At 43.6% G+C, this 19,814-nt stretch overlaps 1 protein-coding gene across 2 annotated transcripts in view; it reads right to left on the bottom strand.

The window, feature by feature from the left end:
• LOC149442395 (uncharacterized) overlaps positions 1-19,814 on the bottom strand; it is a 78,068-nt gene that overhangs the window by 15,768 nt on the left and 42,486 nt on the right. The window contains exon 6 of one of the 2 annotated variants that reach the window (XR_016307198.1): positions 18,904-19,443. Coding sequence is in view for 1 of the 2 variants with exons in the window: in XM_089656161.1 (XP_089512287.1) it covers positions 19,242-19,443 (202 nt within the window). In the remaining variant the exon portion in view is untranslated. Of the gene's footprint in view, positions 1-17,182; positions 19,444-19,814 lie in introns of those variants that run through there. The other variant, XM_089656161.1, reaches the window with a different exon arrangement.

Raw genomic sequence — 19,814 nt, 5'->3', positions numbered from 1 at the left:
GGCAGCACATTTGCGTTCGGCTGGCGCCAAGAGGTTAAAGAAGATGAAATCCAATGAATTGGAGGACAGTTAGAGGAGAGAAGGGCTTCATGATGTCAGATGTCCTCCAGCCAGGAAATGAGGTGGGGTTGTATTTGCAGCGTCTAATGCACATTGTGAGTCTCCTGTATGGGAATGCAAAATCAGTCCCCCCCTCCTGGTGTCTTCCTGGGCTCTCCTGCCCCATCGGGGAGCCCAGGACTGAAGCCGGCAGTCTTACCATAGAGATGACCAAGGACCGAAAATTCCCTGATCATCTCTATGATCTAAGAAACAGGAAATGAAGAGGATTTCCTCACTTCCGGTTCCGCCCAGATGTAAACAAGTCATTACTGGCTCGTGAAAGCATGTGATCACACCGATCTCTGTCTAAATAAATAGATCATTTTTGGGGGGTTTAAGTCATTTTCCAGCAATAAAATGCTGATTTTTACACGTAGGAGAGAAATGTCAGAATTGGCCTGGGTGGCAAGCGGGTGATGTTTAACCGCTCGCCCGCCGCCCTATAGTAGAAGTACTGCGGCGGGGCTGCGCAAAATCACATATCTATACGTGATTTGCATCTCCAGGTAGGGGGCGTGCGTGCGCACCACCCTAGCCGTGCTGCTATTGGCGGCTAGGGATGTCAATCACCGGGTGCCTGCTGGCGATTCCTGGCCGACACTCGTTGGGGAGAGACCTGTGTGTAAACAATACAGGTCTCTCCCCTGCCAGCAAGGACATGCTGCTGTGTATCTCTCTGCACATGTCTCCTTAGTAAAACAGCACACAGTTAACCCTTTGATCGCCTCACATGTTAACCCCTTCCTGCCCAGTGCCATTAGTACAGTGTCAGTGGGTTTTTTTAGCACTGATCAATGTATTGGTGTCACTGGGGGGTGTCAGTGACACCAAGTCAGTTCCCCCCCAGTGTCAGAATGTCCGCCGCAGTCCCGCTATAAGTCGCTGATCGCCGCCATTACTAGTATATATATATATATATATATATATATATATAAAAAATAATAATCCCAGTATCTATACCGCCATTTGTAAACGCTATACCCTTCACGTAAACCAATTAGCGGAATACATTTTGGCCTCAAGTTATTATTAATATTTTTTTTTATTGGATATGTTTTATAGCAAAAAGTCAAAAATATTGTGTTGGGTTTTTTTCAAAATTGTCTTTTTTTGTTTATAAAAATAAAAAAACGCACAGGTGATCAGATACCACCGAAAGAAAGCTGTATTTGTGGGAACAAAAGGACGTAAATTTCATTTGGGTGCAGCGTTGCATGACCGCGCAATTGTCGCAGCTCCGTAATGCAAAAAATGGGCTGGTCAGTTAGGGGGGGAAATCCTCAGGAGGGCGAGGGGTTAAATGCAAGCAGAGGAAGCACCTGAATATGACCTGGTATTAGCCTCTTGCAGGGCTGGAGTGTGAGAGGAAGAAGCAGCACAAGTAGCCAATCCGTTGATGTGCTGAAAAGAAGCGTGCTGATAGAAGGAGAGAGCAGAGATGAGCTCACCACGTTGCTGCTTCTCCTTTTACTGTCCAGGCACGGGCTGTGGGCGGGCGGACCTGGACTCAGAGAAAGTGAGTTGAATGATGCTGGCCATCAGAATGAGGACATCTAGTGGCAGACAAAGGTACTGCAGGGAAATTCAGCTAAAGGAAAATACAGTGGGCAAAGAAAAGAATCACCCCCCCCCCCCCCTTTAAAATAACCACATTTTCTTGCTTTGCGGCCTGAAATGAAGACAGACACAGTTTTTGTTTTATCCAGCCGTCTTTACTCATGATAACCAAGTGAAAGATATAACACGAACATGTCAGAAAAAAATGCAAAGTGTCCCCCACTGACAGCTGACTGTAAAGAGAATTGTCGGCATTGCCCCTTCATTCGTACCAAGCCCTTCGGGTCTGGTATGGATTTTGAGGGGAACCCCCACCAATTTTTTTTTTTTAGTAAATGTTGTGGGGTTCCCCACCAAAATCCATACCAGACCCTTACCCGAGTATGCAGGTCAGGAAAGGGGGGAGGGGGGATGAGTAAGCTCCCCCCCATTCTGAACCATACCAGGCCACATGCCCTCAAAATGGGGGGTGCTGTGGGGCAGGGGGGCTCCCCCTCCCCCAAAGCGCCTTGTCCCCATGTTGATGGGGACAAGGACCTCTTCCCCACAGCCGTGTGAATGCGTATGAGGTACATGGTACTGCTATGCATTCACCAAAAAAAAAAAAAAGTAAAAAAAATGACAGCAGACAGTCTCTGACAAGTCCTTTATAGAAAACAAAAATAAAAAAAATGTCCCCCCGAAGTCGATCCAACGTCGATCACGATGCTCACCGCCACCGCCGAAACTGGCTCCCTCCTGACAGCTGCGCCGCAATGACAACTCTTAAATACTGTGATGACGTCACAAGGGCTGGTTGTGACGTCATAATGCACTGTGATTGGCCAAAGCATTACACCTGACCTGTGGTCACATGTGACATATTACATTCTGACCAGCCCCCGCTGCCCCCGATCCCCGCTTTGACAACTAGCGGGGGATCTGCTCGCCCCTTGCTAGCTGTCAAATTAAAAAAACGAGGCTGTGTGGTGCTCCGCCCACACTGCCGCGTCACTCATTCACAGTCATCAGTGAATGAGTGACTACAAGTCCCAGTCAGCTTGTAGTCCTCAATGAACTACCACAGAGCTGTGGAGCACCGCAGTAGTTCATTCATTTTTCCTGTCAGTATATCTGCTTGTTCGTACATCCCGTAGATCCCCTTATATCCCGTAGATCCCCTTATATCCCGTACATCCCCTTATATCCCGTACATCCCGTAGATCCCCTTATATCCCGTACACCCCATACATCCCGTAGATCCCCGTACATCCCGTACATCCCCTTATATCCCGTACACCCCGTACATCCCGTAGATTCCCTTATATCCCGTACACCCCATACATCCCGTAGATCCCCATATATCCCGTACACCACGCACATCCCATAGATCCTGTATGTCCCATACATCCTGTAGATCCCCTGCATCCCATAGATCCCGTCCACCTCGTAGATCCCGTCCACCTCGTACATCCCCATACACCCTGTACATCTCGTACATCCCGTACACCTCGTACATCCCGTACTCCCCATACTTCCCATACACCCCGGTCACCTCGTACATCCCCATACACCCCATACATCCCCATACACCCCGTACACCTCGTACATCCCTGTACACCCCGTACATCCCCGTACATCCTGTACATCCCCATACACCTCGTACATCCCCATACATCCCCGTACACCCCGTACATCCCTGTACACCCCATACATCTTGTACATTTTTTTACCTGCAAAAAATGTGCATTCATTATTTTTTTTATAACAGGTGAACTTATCCTTTAATGCAGTATCATGGTTTTCTCTACACTCAACAACATCATTATTCTGCCCCCTTACAGAATTAATATTTCTGTCTAAACCCCGTCCTGCTGAGTGTCATGCCTGCCGCCTCTCAGAAATGGGTCTTTATCTGTGAGTGTAGAAGGTGTATGGGACACCGCTCCATCCAGCCCCCAGATCAATTGTATTAACCGCTTTCCCGTCTGCCCTCTAGCAGATATATATATATATATATATATATATGTGATTTTGCATTTCCAGGTAGGGGGCGTGCGCTTTACCCGCGCAGCTATTTGCGGCCTCGGCTGTCAATCACCGGGTCCCAGCTGGTGATTCCTCGCCGGCACCTGGTGATCGCTGAGCATTACCGACGGAGGGAGAGAACTGTATATAAACAATACAGATCTCTCCTGTCAGGTCCTGCACACTGCTTTGTATGGCTCTGCATAGCACAGCCATACAAAGCAGTGTGCTTACAGTTGAAAGCACACACACAGCATACTGTGAAACAGCACACAGTTAACCCTTTGATCGCCCCTCTTGCTAACCCCTTCCTGCCCACTGCCATTAGTACAGTGGCAGTGCTTTTTATTAGCACTGATCACTGTATTGGTGTCATTGAGGATGCCAGTGACACCAAGTCAGTTCCCTCCCAGTGTCAGAATACCCGCCGTAGTCTCGCTATAAGTCTCTGATCAGCGCCATTACTAGTATAAAAATTTTTTTTAAATCCCAGTATATATATATATATATATATCGCCGCCATTACTAGTAAAGAAAAAAAAATGTCAGTATCTATACCGCCATTTGTAGACGCTATAACTTTCACATAAACCAATTAATTTACACGTATCGGGATTTTTTTTTTTAGCAAAGACACGGAGCGGAATACATTTTGGCCTAAATTTAATAATTTTTTTTACATTTTTTTTTTATTGGATGTTTTATAGCAAAAAGTAAAAAATATTGTTTTGGGGTTTTTTTTTCAAAATTGTCGGTCTTTTTTTGTTTATAAAAATAAAAAATGCACAGGTGATCAAATACCACCGAAAGAAAGCTGTATTTGTGGGAACAAAAGGACATAAGAGCAGAATACATTTTGGCCTAAATTTATGACAAAATTAGATTTTTTAACATTTTTTTACTGGACATGTTTAATAGCAAACAGTCAAAAATATTGTTTTTTTTCCTCAAAAGCGTCGGTCTTTTTTTTTAATATATATATATAACGCAAAAAATATATATACCGCCATTTGTAAACGCTATAACTTTCACGTAAACCAATTCATTTACACGTTTTGGTATTTCTTTTTAGGAAAGACACGGAGCAGAATATATTTTGGCTGAAATTTATGACGAAATTAGATTTTTTGCATTTTTTTACTGGACATGTTTAATAGCAAAAAGTCAAAAATATATTTTTTTTCTCAAAATTTTCAGTCTTTTTTTTATGGTGCAAAAAATAAAACACGCACAGGCGATCTAATACCACCAAAAGAAAGCTCTATTTGTGGGGAAAAAAAGGGCATAAATTTCATTTGGGTGCAGCATTGCATGACCGCGCAATTGTCAGTTAAAGTACCGCAGGGATGTAACACAATAAATGGCCTGGTCAGGAAGGGGGGAAATCCTCAGAGCGAGGGGATAATCTTTATTAGTGCTATTGTAAGGGATTTCCGGCAAGACGAATCGCGATCGGCAATGCGCATAGGAATTCCCGAAGAAGAATTACCGGTTGTGCGCATGAGCGCAGAAATGCATGATCGCGCACATGCACAGCTAAGATTGGCACCAGATGGCCTATTTGAAGGGTGTCTCTGTCAATGTTGAGTGCTGACTGGTCTTCAGCTCCCCCCCCCGTCTCCTGCTCCTTCCTGTGTGATTCCTTTGTTGCTGACCCGGCTTGTTCCTCACCTGACTCTGATTCCTCTCCTGATTGATATCGGTTCCTGACTTCGGCTCTGCTCCTGACCTTGGCTTTCATTCTGATTCTGTACCATGCTGCCCGACTGTTGATGACCCTGGCTATTCCTATGAGATTGCTCCTGTCTCTCACCCTCGCTTCCTGCCTTGCTCTGGTGCACACCTGGCAATCTACAAGACCTGCTCTGCTTGTTACTACTGTGCCTGAATCAGAAGATCATTGGTCTTCCAGAGTCATCATCTGCAAGAGCTGCAAACAACAATTACTGGCGCTCTTGTTCCCCTGGGTCCTAGACTCCCTCTGTTCCAACTCCAGTGGGGTCAGTGCTAGTGACACAAGTGAGACCGACCTCCTCATTTCAGTCTCCCATCAGGTACGTGACAGCTATTTTCTAGAATGATGATTTATAAATTGTCTCCTGAAGAAGTGGACTTTGTCCAAGAAATGTGTCGGGCCAGCTTCTGATATGGGTGAAATATGTATTTTATCACGCTAAACTGTTGCAACAATTTTAGAGAATTAATGTTGTAATATTATCTACATTTTTTTATATATGGATAAATTAAAATTGAATTTTCTTGCATAATGTTGCGCCTCAAAAGTCCCATTCTATAGTTTTTGCTTTTTTTGATCATGTGTTATTATTATTATTTTTATTATACAGTATTTGTAAAGCGCCAATAGTTCGCTCGGCGCTGTAATGTTATAATTAGGGATGTGGCACAATTTTTCCTTCTTGTATTCTTATTGGATTTCATCATGAAGGGATTAAGAGTTGCCAACCCCAAAATACATTTTGATGATTTATGGTCACTTATAGTGATAGTAGGGTCTATTTATAGTTCATTATTTTTAGTTTCATGATTGTCCTGATATTATATATGTGCCAAAAGCAACACTTGGAAAGGTTTCCTACTGTATAAAGCTGCATGACATTTGCTGTAAAGACATCTTCCACCATTTGTGACCAGTTGGACCCCCAGATGCAGAAATAACAGCAATACTTTTACTTTTTTGGTCATCCTACAGACTCTGTTTATTACCTTTTTTAACATTTCATTGCAGTTCTTTCTTGGTGTTCGTCTTGGGGATGAAACATGCATAGGGTGGAGCATGAGATGTGAAGGCACTGCACATGTGCACTGTATGGCAGAGTTTGAGGGGCTGTATTTCTTCTGCTGCTTTGTGAGTATATTGTGTTGAATAGATTTGGATCAAATTTAGGGGGAGTGACGCTACGTGCATCTTTCCGTTTGGTGACGAAACATGCATAGGGTGGAGCATGAGATGTGAAGTCACTGTACATGTGCACCATATGGCAGAGTTTGAGGGGCTGTATTTCTTCTATTGCTTTGTGAGTATATTGTGTTGAATAGATTTGGATCAATTTTAGGGGGGGAGTGACGCTACATGCAACTTTTCCTTTGATGACGAAACATGCACAGGGTGGAGCATGAGATGTGAGGTCACTGCGCATGTGCACTGTATGGCAGAGTTTGAGGGGCTGTATTTCTTCTGCTGCTTTGTGAGTATATTATATTGAATAGATTTGGATTAAATTAAGGTTGGGGTGTGACGCTACGTGCGACTTTTCTTTTGATGACAAAACATGCATAGGGTGGAGCATGAGATGTGACATCACTGTACATGTGCGCCGTATGGCAGAGTTTGAGGGACTGTATTTCTTCTGCTGCTTTGTGAGTATATTGTGTTGAATAGATTTGGATCAATTTTAGGGGGGAGTGACGCTACATGCAACTTTTCCTTTGATGACGAAACATGCACAGGGTGGATCATGAGATGTGAGGTCACTGTGCATGTGCACTGTATGGCAGAGTTTGAGGGGCTGTATTTCTTCTGCTGCTTTGTGAGTATATTGTGTTGAATAGATTTGGATCAAATTTAGGGGGAGTGACGCTACGTGCATCTTTTCGTTTGATGACGAAACATGCATAGGATGGAGCATGAGATGTGAGGTCACTGTACATGTGCGCCATATGGCAGAGTTTGAGGTGCTGTATTTCTTCTGCTGCTTTGTGAGTATACTGTGTTGAATAGATTTGGATCAATTTTAGGGGGGGTGACGTTACGTGCAAGTTTTCCTTTGATGACAAAACATGCATAGGATGAAGCATGAGATGTGACGTCACTGCGCATATGTGTCATATGGCAGAGTTTGAGGGGCTGTATTTCTTCTGCTGCTTTTTGAGTATATTGTGTTGAATAGATTTGGATCAAATTTAAGGGGGGGTGACTTTTCCTTTGATGAGATACACATAACATGAGCATTCCTGGAATGAATGGAGTGAAGAGGAATAACCTGGGGCTGCTGGACTGATTCTTTGCTGGCTACCAACGGAGACTATGAAAGAGTGCTTGTGGCCTCCGTGATAAGAGGTCTCTCCATTCCTGGCGGTGGTGCTGATGTTGGCAGTGATGGTGATGGTGGTGGTGGTGATGGTGGTGGCGATGGCGGTGATGGTGGCGGTGATGGTGGCGGTGATGGTGGCGGTGATGGTGGTGGTGATGGTGGTGGCGGTGATGGTGGTGGCGGTGATGGTGGTGGCGGCGGTGATGGTGGTGGTGATGGTGGTGACAGTGGTGATGGTGGTGGTGACGGTGGTGGTCGTGAAGGAGTGTCCCTGATGGTGATTCACCGGGGGTTGGAGAAATAGGTGACAACAAGTAAATGTTAACTGCTTGCGAACCACCCGTCTCCAATGGACTGTAGACAGGCGACCCGTACAGGCACAGCAACGTACCTGCACATCGCTGGCCTCTTCCAGGTACAGGGCACAGGTGAAGCAGGGAGAAGAAACAGAGATATTTAGGAGAAAGCAGCACATAATACACACATAACAGGCATACTTTTAACCCCTTGAATACCCAAGATGTTAACCCCTTGCCCGCCAGTGTCATTAGTACAGTGGTAGTATATAGTATTCTCACTGATCACTGTATTAGTGTCACTGGTGATATCAGTTAGTGTCAGATTGCCCGCCTCACTATCACAATCCTATATACACCCACATACAAAAAAGTAATTTTCACATATATTTTTACATATATTTGTAAATGCATTCCAAAAATGTAGATTTGTATTTTTAAAGACATACAGTATATTTGAAACGTATTTTTAAAAATATTTTTCATATATTTTGTAATAAAAATGCATTTCAACATACAGTATATATATATATATATTTTTTCTAAATATATTGAATACGGCCAAAATGATAGTATTTCAAATATTTCTCAATATATTTGGGAAGAATATTTTTAAAATATATTTCAAATATATTTTTCCTCCATGTGGGATAGTTTGTAGACATTATAACTGTCATGCAAACCACTCAATATACATTCGTTTGCATTTTTTTTAGCAAAGACATGGAGCAGAATACAGTTTGGCCAAAATTTATGAAGAAATGTTATTGTTTTATTGGACATGTTTTATAGCAGAAAGTAAAAAATATTGTTTCATTTTTTTTTATATTTTCCATCATTTTTTCATTTATATCACGAAAAATAAAAAACCCAGTCGTGATCAAATTCCACCAAAAGAAAGCTGAAAAAAAAACCTGATATAAATTTTGTTTGGGTACAGTGTTGCACGACCGAGCAATTACCGGTTAGAGTAGCGCAGTGCCGAATAGCAAAAAATTGCCTGGTGATGAAAGGGGTAAAACCTTCAAGAGCTGAAGTGGTGAAATATTTATATCACTTCAGAGGACTTTTATATGATATCACACACTTAAGCCGGCCATAAACGGGTCGATTTCCAAAATAATTTTTGTTTGGATTTCGCACCATTAGTGGGTCCACAGCAACGGCCGGTTTTCGAGTGACCATGGAATTTGAGTGATCGGGCATGTTGGAAATTTTTTGAAAAAAGAACGAATTTTGAATCAATGATGGGAGAATCGTGGTAGAAATATAATCGTAAAAGAAACAACCAATATGGAAGAAAAATATATTTGAAATATATTTTTAAAATATTCTTTTTAAATATATTACCATATATTTGAAATGCTACATTTTTTGGCCGTATTCAATATATGTATATATATATATATACTGCATGTTGAAATGCTTTTTTATTACAAAATATATTTTTACAAATACATTTTCAAATATACTGTATGTCTTTAAAAATACAAATCAACATTTTTGCAATGCATTTACAAACCTAAAATATATCTTAAAATGACTTGTTTATATGTTAAAAAAAATCATCTGAAGAATTTTATAAAAAAAAAATTTGAATAATATATATTTTTTAAATGTATTCTTCAGATTTTTTTTAAGAAATAAAAAAGTCATTTTAAGATATATTTTTACATATATTTATAAATGCATTCCAAAAATGTATATTTGTATTTTTAAGGCTATACAGTATATTTGAAAATGTATTTTTAAAAATATTTTTCATCTATTTTGTAATAAAAATGCATTTCAACATGCAGTGTATATATATATATATATATATATATATAAATATATTGCATACACCCAAAATTGTAGCATTTCAAATATATATATATATATATATATATTTATACACCTGCATGTCGAAATGCGTTTTTATTACAAAATAGATGAAGAATATTTTTAAAAATACATTCCAAATATACTGTATGTCTTTAAAAATACAAATCTACATTTTTGGAATGCATTTACAAATATATGTAAAAATATATCTTAAAATGAATGTTAAAAAAATCTGAAGAATTTTATAAAAAAAAATCTGAAGAATATATTTTTTGTAAATGTATTCTTCAGATTTTTTTTTTTTACATATAAAAAAGTAATTTAAAGATATATTTTTACATATATTTGTAAATGCATTTCAAAAATGTAGATTTGTATTTTTAAAGACATACAGTATATTTGAAATGTATTTTTAAAAAATATTTTTCATCTATTTTGTAATAAAAACGCAAAATGTTTATCAATGGTGGCACCGTCGGATCCAAAACGCACGAAATTTTCGAGTTTCTAAAGAAAATTTGTTTGGAAGTTGACCCGTGTATGGCCTGCGTTAGTCCTGGATCACACTGAATGCAACTTTGAAGTCACACTGATTCACGTGAAGCAGCACGATTTTGAAGCCGCAGATCGGTGCGATTCGTACCTCCGATTTCACTGCGTCTTGTGACTTCATGTAACAGACCTGATGTGGTGCTGTTTGCGCGGGCGCAGAGATCTGTACGGATTGGTATTTATTCCCCGGTGTGGATGTGCTGGGTGTCCGGTGTCTCCGTGGCTATAGAGCCATGCGTTGTGGTGGAACACCATCTGTCACCGGGGGGGATGAGTCCCATCATGCTGCCATATGGAGCAGCGCATCCCACCAGCAGGCTGACATATCCTCCTGTGTCTGCCGACATCTGATCTCCTGCCCGGCGACAACTGTCACTTGATCCGGAATTATCATCTGCATACAACCTCCAACCAATCATGTCTTTCCTTTTTTTTAATTCCTTTATGGCCGATTCACACTATAGAAATGCAGTCCAGATGCTTTCAGAATGTGTTTCCGCTTTCGCATTTTTTGACGCGTTCTGGTGCATTTTCTATGCATTTTTTGCCGCATTCCAGTGCGTTTTTTATGCATCCAGTTTATTTTTTCCCCCCTTTCTCTTCAATTTAAATACGGACATGTGCATTCCAGTGCGTTTTTTATGCGTTCCACTGCATTTTTGATGCGTTTTGCCACGTTCTAGTGCAGTTTTCTGCAGAAAAAATTGCAGCCTGTTCTACTTTTTTTTTTTTTTGCATCCGGAACACCCTGAAACTACAGCACTGATGTGAACTATGACATTGACCACCATATCACCTACTTTCTGTGCGTTTTTGATGCATTTTGATGCATTGCAGTGCGTTTTTTATGCATTGCAGTGTTTTTGATGAATTCCAGTGCGTTCTTGATGCATTGCAGTGTGTTTTTTATGCATTTTGATGCATTCCAGTGCGTTTTTGATGCATTGCAGTGCGTTCCAGTGCATTTTTTATGCATTTTGATGCATTCCAGTGCGTTCTAGTGAATTTTGATGCATTCCAGTGCATTTTTGATGCATTTTGATGCATTCCTGTGTGTGTTTGTGCTGCATTGCAGTGAATTTTTGATGCATTGCAGTGCGTTCCAGTGCGTTTTTATGCATTTTGATGCATTCCAGTACATTTTTTATGCATTTTGATGCATTGCAGTGCATTTTTGATGCGTTTTACCACGTTCCAGTACAGTTCTAAGCAGAAAAAAATGCCGCCTGTTCTACTTTTTTTTGCATCCGCAACACACTGAAACGGCAAGCACTGATGTGAACTATGACATTGACAACTATATCGCCTACTTTCTGTGTGTTTTGGATGCATTTTGATGCATTCTGATGTGTTTTTGATGCGTTTTACAGCAGTCCAGTGCAATTCTGTGCAGAAAAAAATGCAGCCTGTTCTACTTTTTTTTCTGGAACTGCAAGCACTGATGTGAACTATGAGATTAACCACCATATCACCTACGTTCTGTGCGTTTTGGATGCATTTTGGTGCATTCCAGTGCATTATTGATGTGTTTTACCGCGTTCCAGTGCAATTCTGTGCAGAAAAAAATGCAGCCTGTTCTACTTTTTTTCTGCACCCAGAACGCACTGGAACTGCAGCACTGATGTGAACTATGATACTGACAACCATATCGCCTACTTTCTGTGCATTTTGGATGCAGAAAAAAAAGCAACTGAAACGCACGTCGTGTGACCTGGCCCTAAAACCAAAAGAAATCTTCATTTTACGTGACTATGTATCTCTATCCTGTGATCAGAATGGCGCGTGTTGATTGGATCAGTTGACAATGTCTGCTGGCGATTCCCAACTGTTCATGAAACCGTGTCTGCTGGGGGAAGTGATCACATGACCTTCTCTTTGATATTTCACCCCTCGCCTACCCGACACTTTCACCCCCTTCCTGCCCAGGCCGATTTTCAGCTTTCTGCACCGTCGCACTTTGAATGACAATTGCGCGGTCATACAACACTGTACCCAAACTAAAATGTCATCATTTTCTTCACACAACTAGAGCGTTCTTTTGGTGGTATTTAATCACCGCCGGGGTTTTTATTTTTTTGATAAATTAACAAAAAAAAAGAAAGAAAGTTTGAGGGAAAAAAACATGTTTCTGTTATAAAAGTTTGTAAAAAAAAATATTGTTCTTCATAACTTGCATTCACTATATCCGCTGCCCCCGGACCCCGCATTCACTATATCCGCTGCCCCCGGACCCCGCATTCACTATATCCGCTCTCCCCGGACCCCGCATTCTCTATATCCGCTCTCCCCGGACCCTGCATTCACTATATCCGCTCTCCCCTGACCCCGCATTCACTATATCCGCTCTCCCCGGACCCCGCATTCACTATATCCGCTCTCCCCGGACCCCGCATTCACTATATCCGCTCTCCCCGGACCCCGCATTCACTATATCCGCTCTCCCCGGACCCCGCATTCACTATGTCCGCTCTCCCCGGACCCCGCACTCACTATATCCGCTCTCCCCGGACCCCGCACTCACTATATCCGCTTTCCCCGGACCCCGCACTCACTATATCCGCTCCCCCCGGACCCCGCACTCACTATATCCGCTCCCCCCGGACCCCGCATTCACTATATCCGCTCTCCCCGGACCCCGCATTCACTATATCCGCTCTCCCCGGACCCCGCATTCACTATATCCGCTCTCCCCGGACCCCGCATTCACTATATCCGCTCTGCCCGGACCCCGCATTCACTATATCCGCTCTGCCCGGACCCCGCATTCACTATATCCGCTCTCCCCGGACCCCGCATTCACTATGTCTGCTCTGCCCAGACCCCGCATTCACTATATCCTCTCTCCCCGGACCCCGCATTCACTATATCCGCTCTCCCCGGACCCCGCATTCACTATATCCGCTCTCCCCGGACCCCGCATTCACTATATCCGCTCTGCCCGGACCCCGCATTCACTATATCCGCTCTGCCCGGACCCCGCATTCACTATATCCGCTCTCCCCGGACCCCGCATTCACTATGTCTGCTCTGCCCAGACCCCGCATTCACTATATCCTCTCTCCCCGGACCCCGCATTCACTATATCCGCTCTCCCCGGACCCCGCATTCACTATATCCGCTCTCCCCGGACCCCGCATTCACTATATCCGCTCTCCCCGGACCCCGCATTCACTATATCCAGTCTCCCCAGTCCCTGCATTCACTATATCCGCTCTCCCCGGACCCTGCATTCCCTATATCCGCTCTCCCCGGACCCTGCATTCCCTATATCTGGTCTCCCCGGACCCTGCATTCCCTATATCTGGTCTCCCCGGACCCTGCATTCCCTATATCTGGTCTCCCCGGACCCCGCATTCACTATGTCCGCTCTCCCTGGACCCTGCATTCCCTATATCTGGTCTCCCCGGACCCCGCATTCACTATGTCCGCTCTCCCTGCACCCTGCATTCACTATATCTGGTCTCCCACAGTACACACAACATAGAAATGCAATTATTTAGTAAATATAAACTGCTAAATACCTTTCCTCATCAGCAGTATATAGCAGTCTTGTGACTTCAGCAGAGCACTGGTTAAAGCTTGTAGGAGGAGTTTTCTTTCTGCTCTAGGAGGATGCAGAATCCCTCACCTCTGTCTGGACAGTGCTGATTGGCCCTGTGATGATCACATGCACCTTCCCAAGAAAAACAAACAAAAAAACTCTCTAGCAATACACACCAAACTAAGCATGTGCATGTTACCATGGGTTCAGTCTGTATCAGGTGGTCATTTGAACAAGAGGAGGGGCAGAGAAGACAGGATCAAACAGCTTTTTACACAATGCAGAGGATTAACCCCTTAGGTCCCACAGTGAGTATAACAAGCATGCTTTCCTGCATCTACAAGAACAATACTTCAGTTATAGGTGGAATCTGATGGACTCCCCGGACCCTGCATTGGAGTCACCCTCTGGCTTTGTATGGATTCTTCAGAGAACTCGCCCACCTTGGCATAGTACAACCATCTCCAACCTAGAACCATTCAAAAACATACTAGACACTGACACTGTCTCTTTAAATGTTGATCGCTTTTATTACAAGGAATGCAGGGGAACGCAGTTGCAGCGCTGAATGTATGTCATGACAAGGGGTGTGCTGGAGGATCTATTGATGCTGGCTGCTGGGGGATCTGTTGTCACTGTTGGTAATCTGTTTTTGTGTGAGGGTCTATTGTTGCTGGTAGGGATCTACTGTTGAGGGAGAGGTTGCTGTCTGCTGGGAGATCTATTGTTGTTGCTGGAGAGGGTCTAATGATGCTGGGGTAGATCTTTTGTTGCTGGGGGTGAAGTTTTGTTGTGGGTGATCTATTGTTGTTGGTGTGGGGTCTATTGTTGGGGGGAACTTTTGTTGCTGGGGTTGGGTCCATTGTTGTGAGGGAGATCTATATTTGATGGGGTGGGATCTCTTGTTGGGGGATCTATTGTTGCTGGGGGTGACTAATGTTGTGCGGGAGACCTATTGTTGGTGGGGTGGGGTCTTTTGTTTGGGAGGAACTTATTGTTGTTGGGGTGGGGTCCATTGATTCTGGGGGAGTATATTGTTGTGCGAGAGGCCTATTGTTGGTGGGGTGGGGTCTATTGTTGGGGGGGACCTTTTGTTGCTGGGGTGGGGTCCATTGTTGCCGGGGGGAGTCTATTGTTGTACGGGAGATGTATTGTTGGTGGGGGTCTATTGTTGGGTTGACCTTTTGTTACTGGGGTGGGGTCCATTGTTGCTGGGGGAGACTATTGTTGTACGGGAGATCTAATGTTGATGGGGTGGGATCTATTGTTGCGGGGACCTTTTGTTTCTGGGGTGGGGTCCATTGTTGCTGGGGGAGTCTATTGTTGTGCAGGAAATCTATTGTTGGTGGGGTGGAGTCTATTGTTGGGGGGACCTTTAGTTTATGAAGTGGGGTCCATTGTTGCTGGGGGAAATATTTTTGTGGGGGGGGGGGATCTACTGTTGCTAGAGGGGTCTATTGTTGCTGGCTGCAGGGGATGTAATTTACTGTTTTTCTTGTTATCATTCACAAATTCCATACAAATTATTTAGCACCACAAAATGATACTTTGTTATGTATTCTCTAAAATGGGTGGGACTGGGTGGAGGGTAGGGGGGGTGGAACCAAGGGACGATGCTCAGAGGGGAGTAGGGGGTGGAGACAAGGGGGGACTTTGTAAAGGGGAGTTCCTGCACCTATTCTCTGAGAAAAGAATCCCTGAAGGAATGTAAACATCCTTTGTTATAATAATAAGCGGTGACAGGTCCTCTTTACTGAGAGATCTAGGGTCTATTAGACCCCAGAGCTCTCCTCATTCCCTTAAAAGCATCTGATCACACCAAAATTGGTGTGATCAGATGCTTTTCCAAACCAAAAATGGCTTTGTTGACATCTGGAGAAACAGGAAGTGACAAAGTAGTTGGTTCCGGTTTCTAATACCATAGAGATGTTCTTGGACGTGTCGGTCCCCGTTCAGCTCTATGGTTAGCCGGCAATAGTGCTGGCTTCAGTCTCAGGCTCCCCAGTCGAACGGGAGAGCCCCAGAAGGCACCGGAGAGCGGTGTGAATGGAGTACCCCTCATGCCGCTCATTATCCCATCATCATAGGACGTCCTACAGGCAGGAAGTGGTAATGTAGATCTAAACTCTATCTTCATATCATGAACAATTGCCAACATTGGCCTTTTTTTCATAAAATACTGTTATTGCCTTTTTTTTTGAAGGCTACCTCATAGTGATGACCAAGGGTTGACTGGCAACTCATGGGGCCCCCGGGCAATAGGGGATCATGGGGCCCCTGTGTCCTCACCCACACTCAAACCACACCCAAAAAAGGTACCAGGGGCATCTCATGGGGCCCCCTACTGATCCCGGGCCCTCGGGCAATGCCCGAGCGCCGGAATGGTCAGTCCTCCCCTGGTGATGACAGTTCATTATGCTTGTGTGTTGGCACGGCAACCCGTATTTACCACAAGGAGCGTTAGGCGACACGATGACAACTCAACTTCACAATTGGGAGATAGTTGTCACCTCATAGCAGGAAGTGCCTAAACAACACCCTTCAATCAGGTTACATAGTTAGTCTGGCTGAAAAACGACAAAAGTCCATCCAGGTTCTCCAGTTATTCTTTTGAAGAAAGCTGAAGATTTAAAAATATTGAATGCAACTTTTAAATATTAATATGTTAAATCTTTTATAATTTTTTAGTAAGTGAATTTAGATCTCTTCTAAATGTAAAAAATACCGTGGTTTTAAACACTGATGCAGATAAAAACTCCATGGCCACACAAAGGAGCACACTCACATGAAAAAGGCCTCAGTGTGCTTTATGGGTTGGGATAGCTGGTATAACATTTGTAAAGGACTAAACCAAAAAGTCCTCGTCTCGTGGAAAGGTGTAGGAGGAAGAAACTGGGACCAGGACTGAGAATTGGTCTGGTACAACATTTTGAAGGCACTGGGACAGTTATATCTGTAGTTCCATCTTGAATGTTTCGGCAGGAATACTGTTTTGTGGTTTAGATGTCTACTGGAGAATCTGTAAGATATAGGATCTGGGATAGACCCTCACACTGCAAAATCTGGTGAAGGTAAACTGGAATATTTCAGTCCCGAGACACAAGAGGCACTTATAGATTCATAGATTTCAGTGTTTTCTGGTAAAAAAGGATTCAAATAAGTTGATGACATCATGGGAACGTTAGGGTTGACAGTACACAAGTCTATTATGTGGTGTTTAGTTGTAATACACAGTAGAGTCTAGACAGGGATGGATTAGACAATGCCCATTTAATGAAGCTCCTGGTGGGTTTACCACCTACTAGATTGTCTTCTGGAGTAATAATGGGCAATCTAATAATGGAGGGTTGAACGGCTATTGGACACTTCCTATGAAAGTCCTACGTCTTTGAGGGTTTGGTGATATCTCAGCTAAAAGGTGGTGATATAAACCTGGGAAGGACAAACTCTTTTTAATGTATCCAAACCCTTATGTCATACTCAGGTCCTGAGGAAGCCATAAGTTGAGACAAAACGCGTTGACCTTTCGATCTTGACAACCGGAAGTCTACAATCAATTATACTCATTGTTGTATTGTATATGGCAGCTGTTAACTTTCACATGGAGTACTTCTGGTATAATATTCTGGCATCTATTCATAGCCCTGCCTAGCCATTGGACTATCTAAGGGCAATATTTTTCTCTTTTAAATGGGTAAGTTTTACCTATTTTTAATGTTTAATACATACACTATATTGCCAAAAGTATTGGGCCGCCTGCCTTTCCACGCACATGACCTTTAATGGCCCCCCCAGTCTTAGTCCGTAGGGTTCAATATTGAGTTGGCCCCGCCCTTTCCACGCACATGACCTTTTATGGCCTCCCAGTCTTAGTCTGTAGGGTTCAATATTGAGTTGGCCCCGCCCTTTGCAGCTATAACAGCTTCAACTCTTCTGGGAAGGCCGTCCACAAGGTTTAGGAGGGTGTCTATGGGAAGGTTGGACCATTCTTCCAGAAGCACATTTGTCAGGTCAGGCACTGATGTCGGGGGAGGAGGCCTGGCTCGCAGTCTCCGCTCTAATTCATCCCAAAGGTGTTCTATGGGGTTGAGGTCAGGACTCTGTGCAGGCCAGTCAAGTTTCTCCACCCCAAACTGGCTCTTCCATGTCTTTATGGACCTTGCTTTGTGCACTGGTGCGCAGTCATGTTGGAACAGGAAGGGGCCATCCCCAAACTCTTCCCACAAAGTTGAGAGCAGGAAATTGTCTAAAATGTCTTGCTATGCTGATGCCTTAAGAGTTCCCTTCACTGGAACTAGGGGGCCAAGCCCAACCCCTGAAAAACAACCCCACACCATCATTCCCCCTCCACCGAACTGAACACTTGGCACAATGCAGTCAGGCAAGTACCGTTCTCCTGGCAACCACCAAACTTAGACACATCCATCGAATTGCCAAACAGGGAAGCGTGATTCTTCACTCCAGAAAACATGTCTCTACTACTCTAGAGTCCAGTGGCGGCGTGCTTTACACCACGGCATCTGACGCTTTTCATTGCACTTGGTGATGTAAGGCTTGGATGCAGCTGCTCGGCCATGGAAACCCATTCCATGAAGCTCTCTACGCACTGTTGTTGTGCTAATCTGAAGGCCACACCAAGTTTGGAGGTCTTTAGCTATTGACTCTGCAGACAGTTGGGGACTTCTGTGCACTGTGCGCTTCAGCATGCGCTGACCTCGCTCTGTCGTGTGACGTGGCCTACCACTTGGTGGCTGAGTGGCTGTTGTTCCCAGTTGCTTCCACTTTGTTATAATCCCACTAACAGTTGAGCGTGGAATATTTAGTAGCCAGGAAATGTCACGGATGGACTTATTGCACAGGTGGCCACCTATCACGGGACCACGCTTGGAGTCACTGAGCTCCTGAGAGCGACCCATTCTTTCACCAATGTTTGTAGAAGCCGTCTGCATGCCTAGGGGCTGATTGTATACACCTGTGGCCATGGAGGGGATTGGAACACCTGAATCACATGATTTGGAGGGCGGGGACAATACTTTTGGCAATATAGTGTATGTGTTGTCTTCCTTGTTGGGCCAATAAAGTCCAGTGGTTCTAAGGTTGGACTTGAATTTTTTCAATGCATTTTATGTTTTTTCAGGATGTGGCAGGTGGATGGTGATTATACGTTCAAACTTATGAGACCATTGCTTTTGGGATGATCAAAAGAGCTCAGCAATACAGGAGACACAGATGATACATGACGTTTTGAGTGTGGGAGGTATGATCAATGGTCAGTACTATGTAGGTTTGGCAGCAAACTGTGGCTTCTTTTCACTGCTGGTCATACAGAGGAGTGATGGTGCCGTCCTTCCACTCTATCAGGATTTCTCCATGCCTCAGGGTGGAAGTGTTGGAGTCCAGCCCTGGGTAGTCACCGGGATCTCCTTTGCTTGTTAATGGTGATTGCTCATATGGTGTACCAAGTTTATGGTGAGGTTTACCATGGCTTGGCAAGGCAGATAGCTTCCTTCTCCTATTAACAAGAAATAAAACACCAAATGTTTTTTTTACGTAGTTGTTTAGGTTATGGAAACATCAAATGTCAGAGAAAAATACTTTTTGGGAGCTTTTTGTGCAATTTATTGATAGGCCTGGTACTGGCCATAATATGTCCTACAGGTCAGCCAACTGAACTGTGCAACAGGCACATTTGCATGACTTGCAATGTGAGTTCTACAAAATATGAAACGTTCTTCTATATAATAGTTTATTATAGATCCGCAAATATTGGGGGGTATTTACTAAAGCTGCAAAATCTGGTGCAGCTCTGCAGATAAACCAGTCAGCTTCCAGGTTTTATTGGCAAACCTTAATTGAATAAGCTGAAGTTAGAAGGTGATTGGC

Source organism: Staurois parvus, unplaced genomic scaffold (assembly GCF_062004578.1).
Source record: "Staurois parvus isolate SC_StPar_1 unplaced genomic scaffold, SC_StPar_1.0 ptg000892l, whole genome shotgun sequence".
Lineage (NCBI taxonomy): Eukaryota > Metazoa > Chordata > Amphibia > Anura > Ranidae > Staurois > Staurois parvus.
This window is presented reverse-complemented; position numbering and strand designations above follow the sequence as displayed.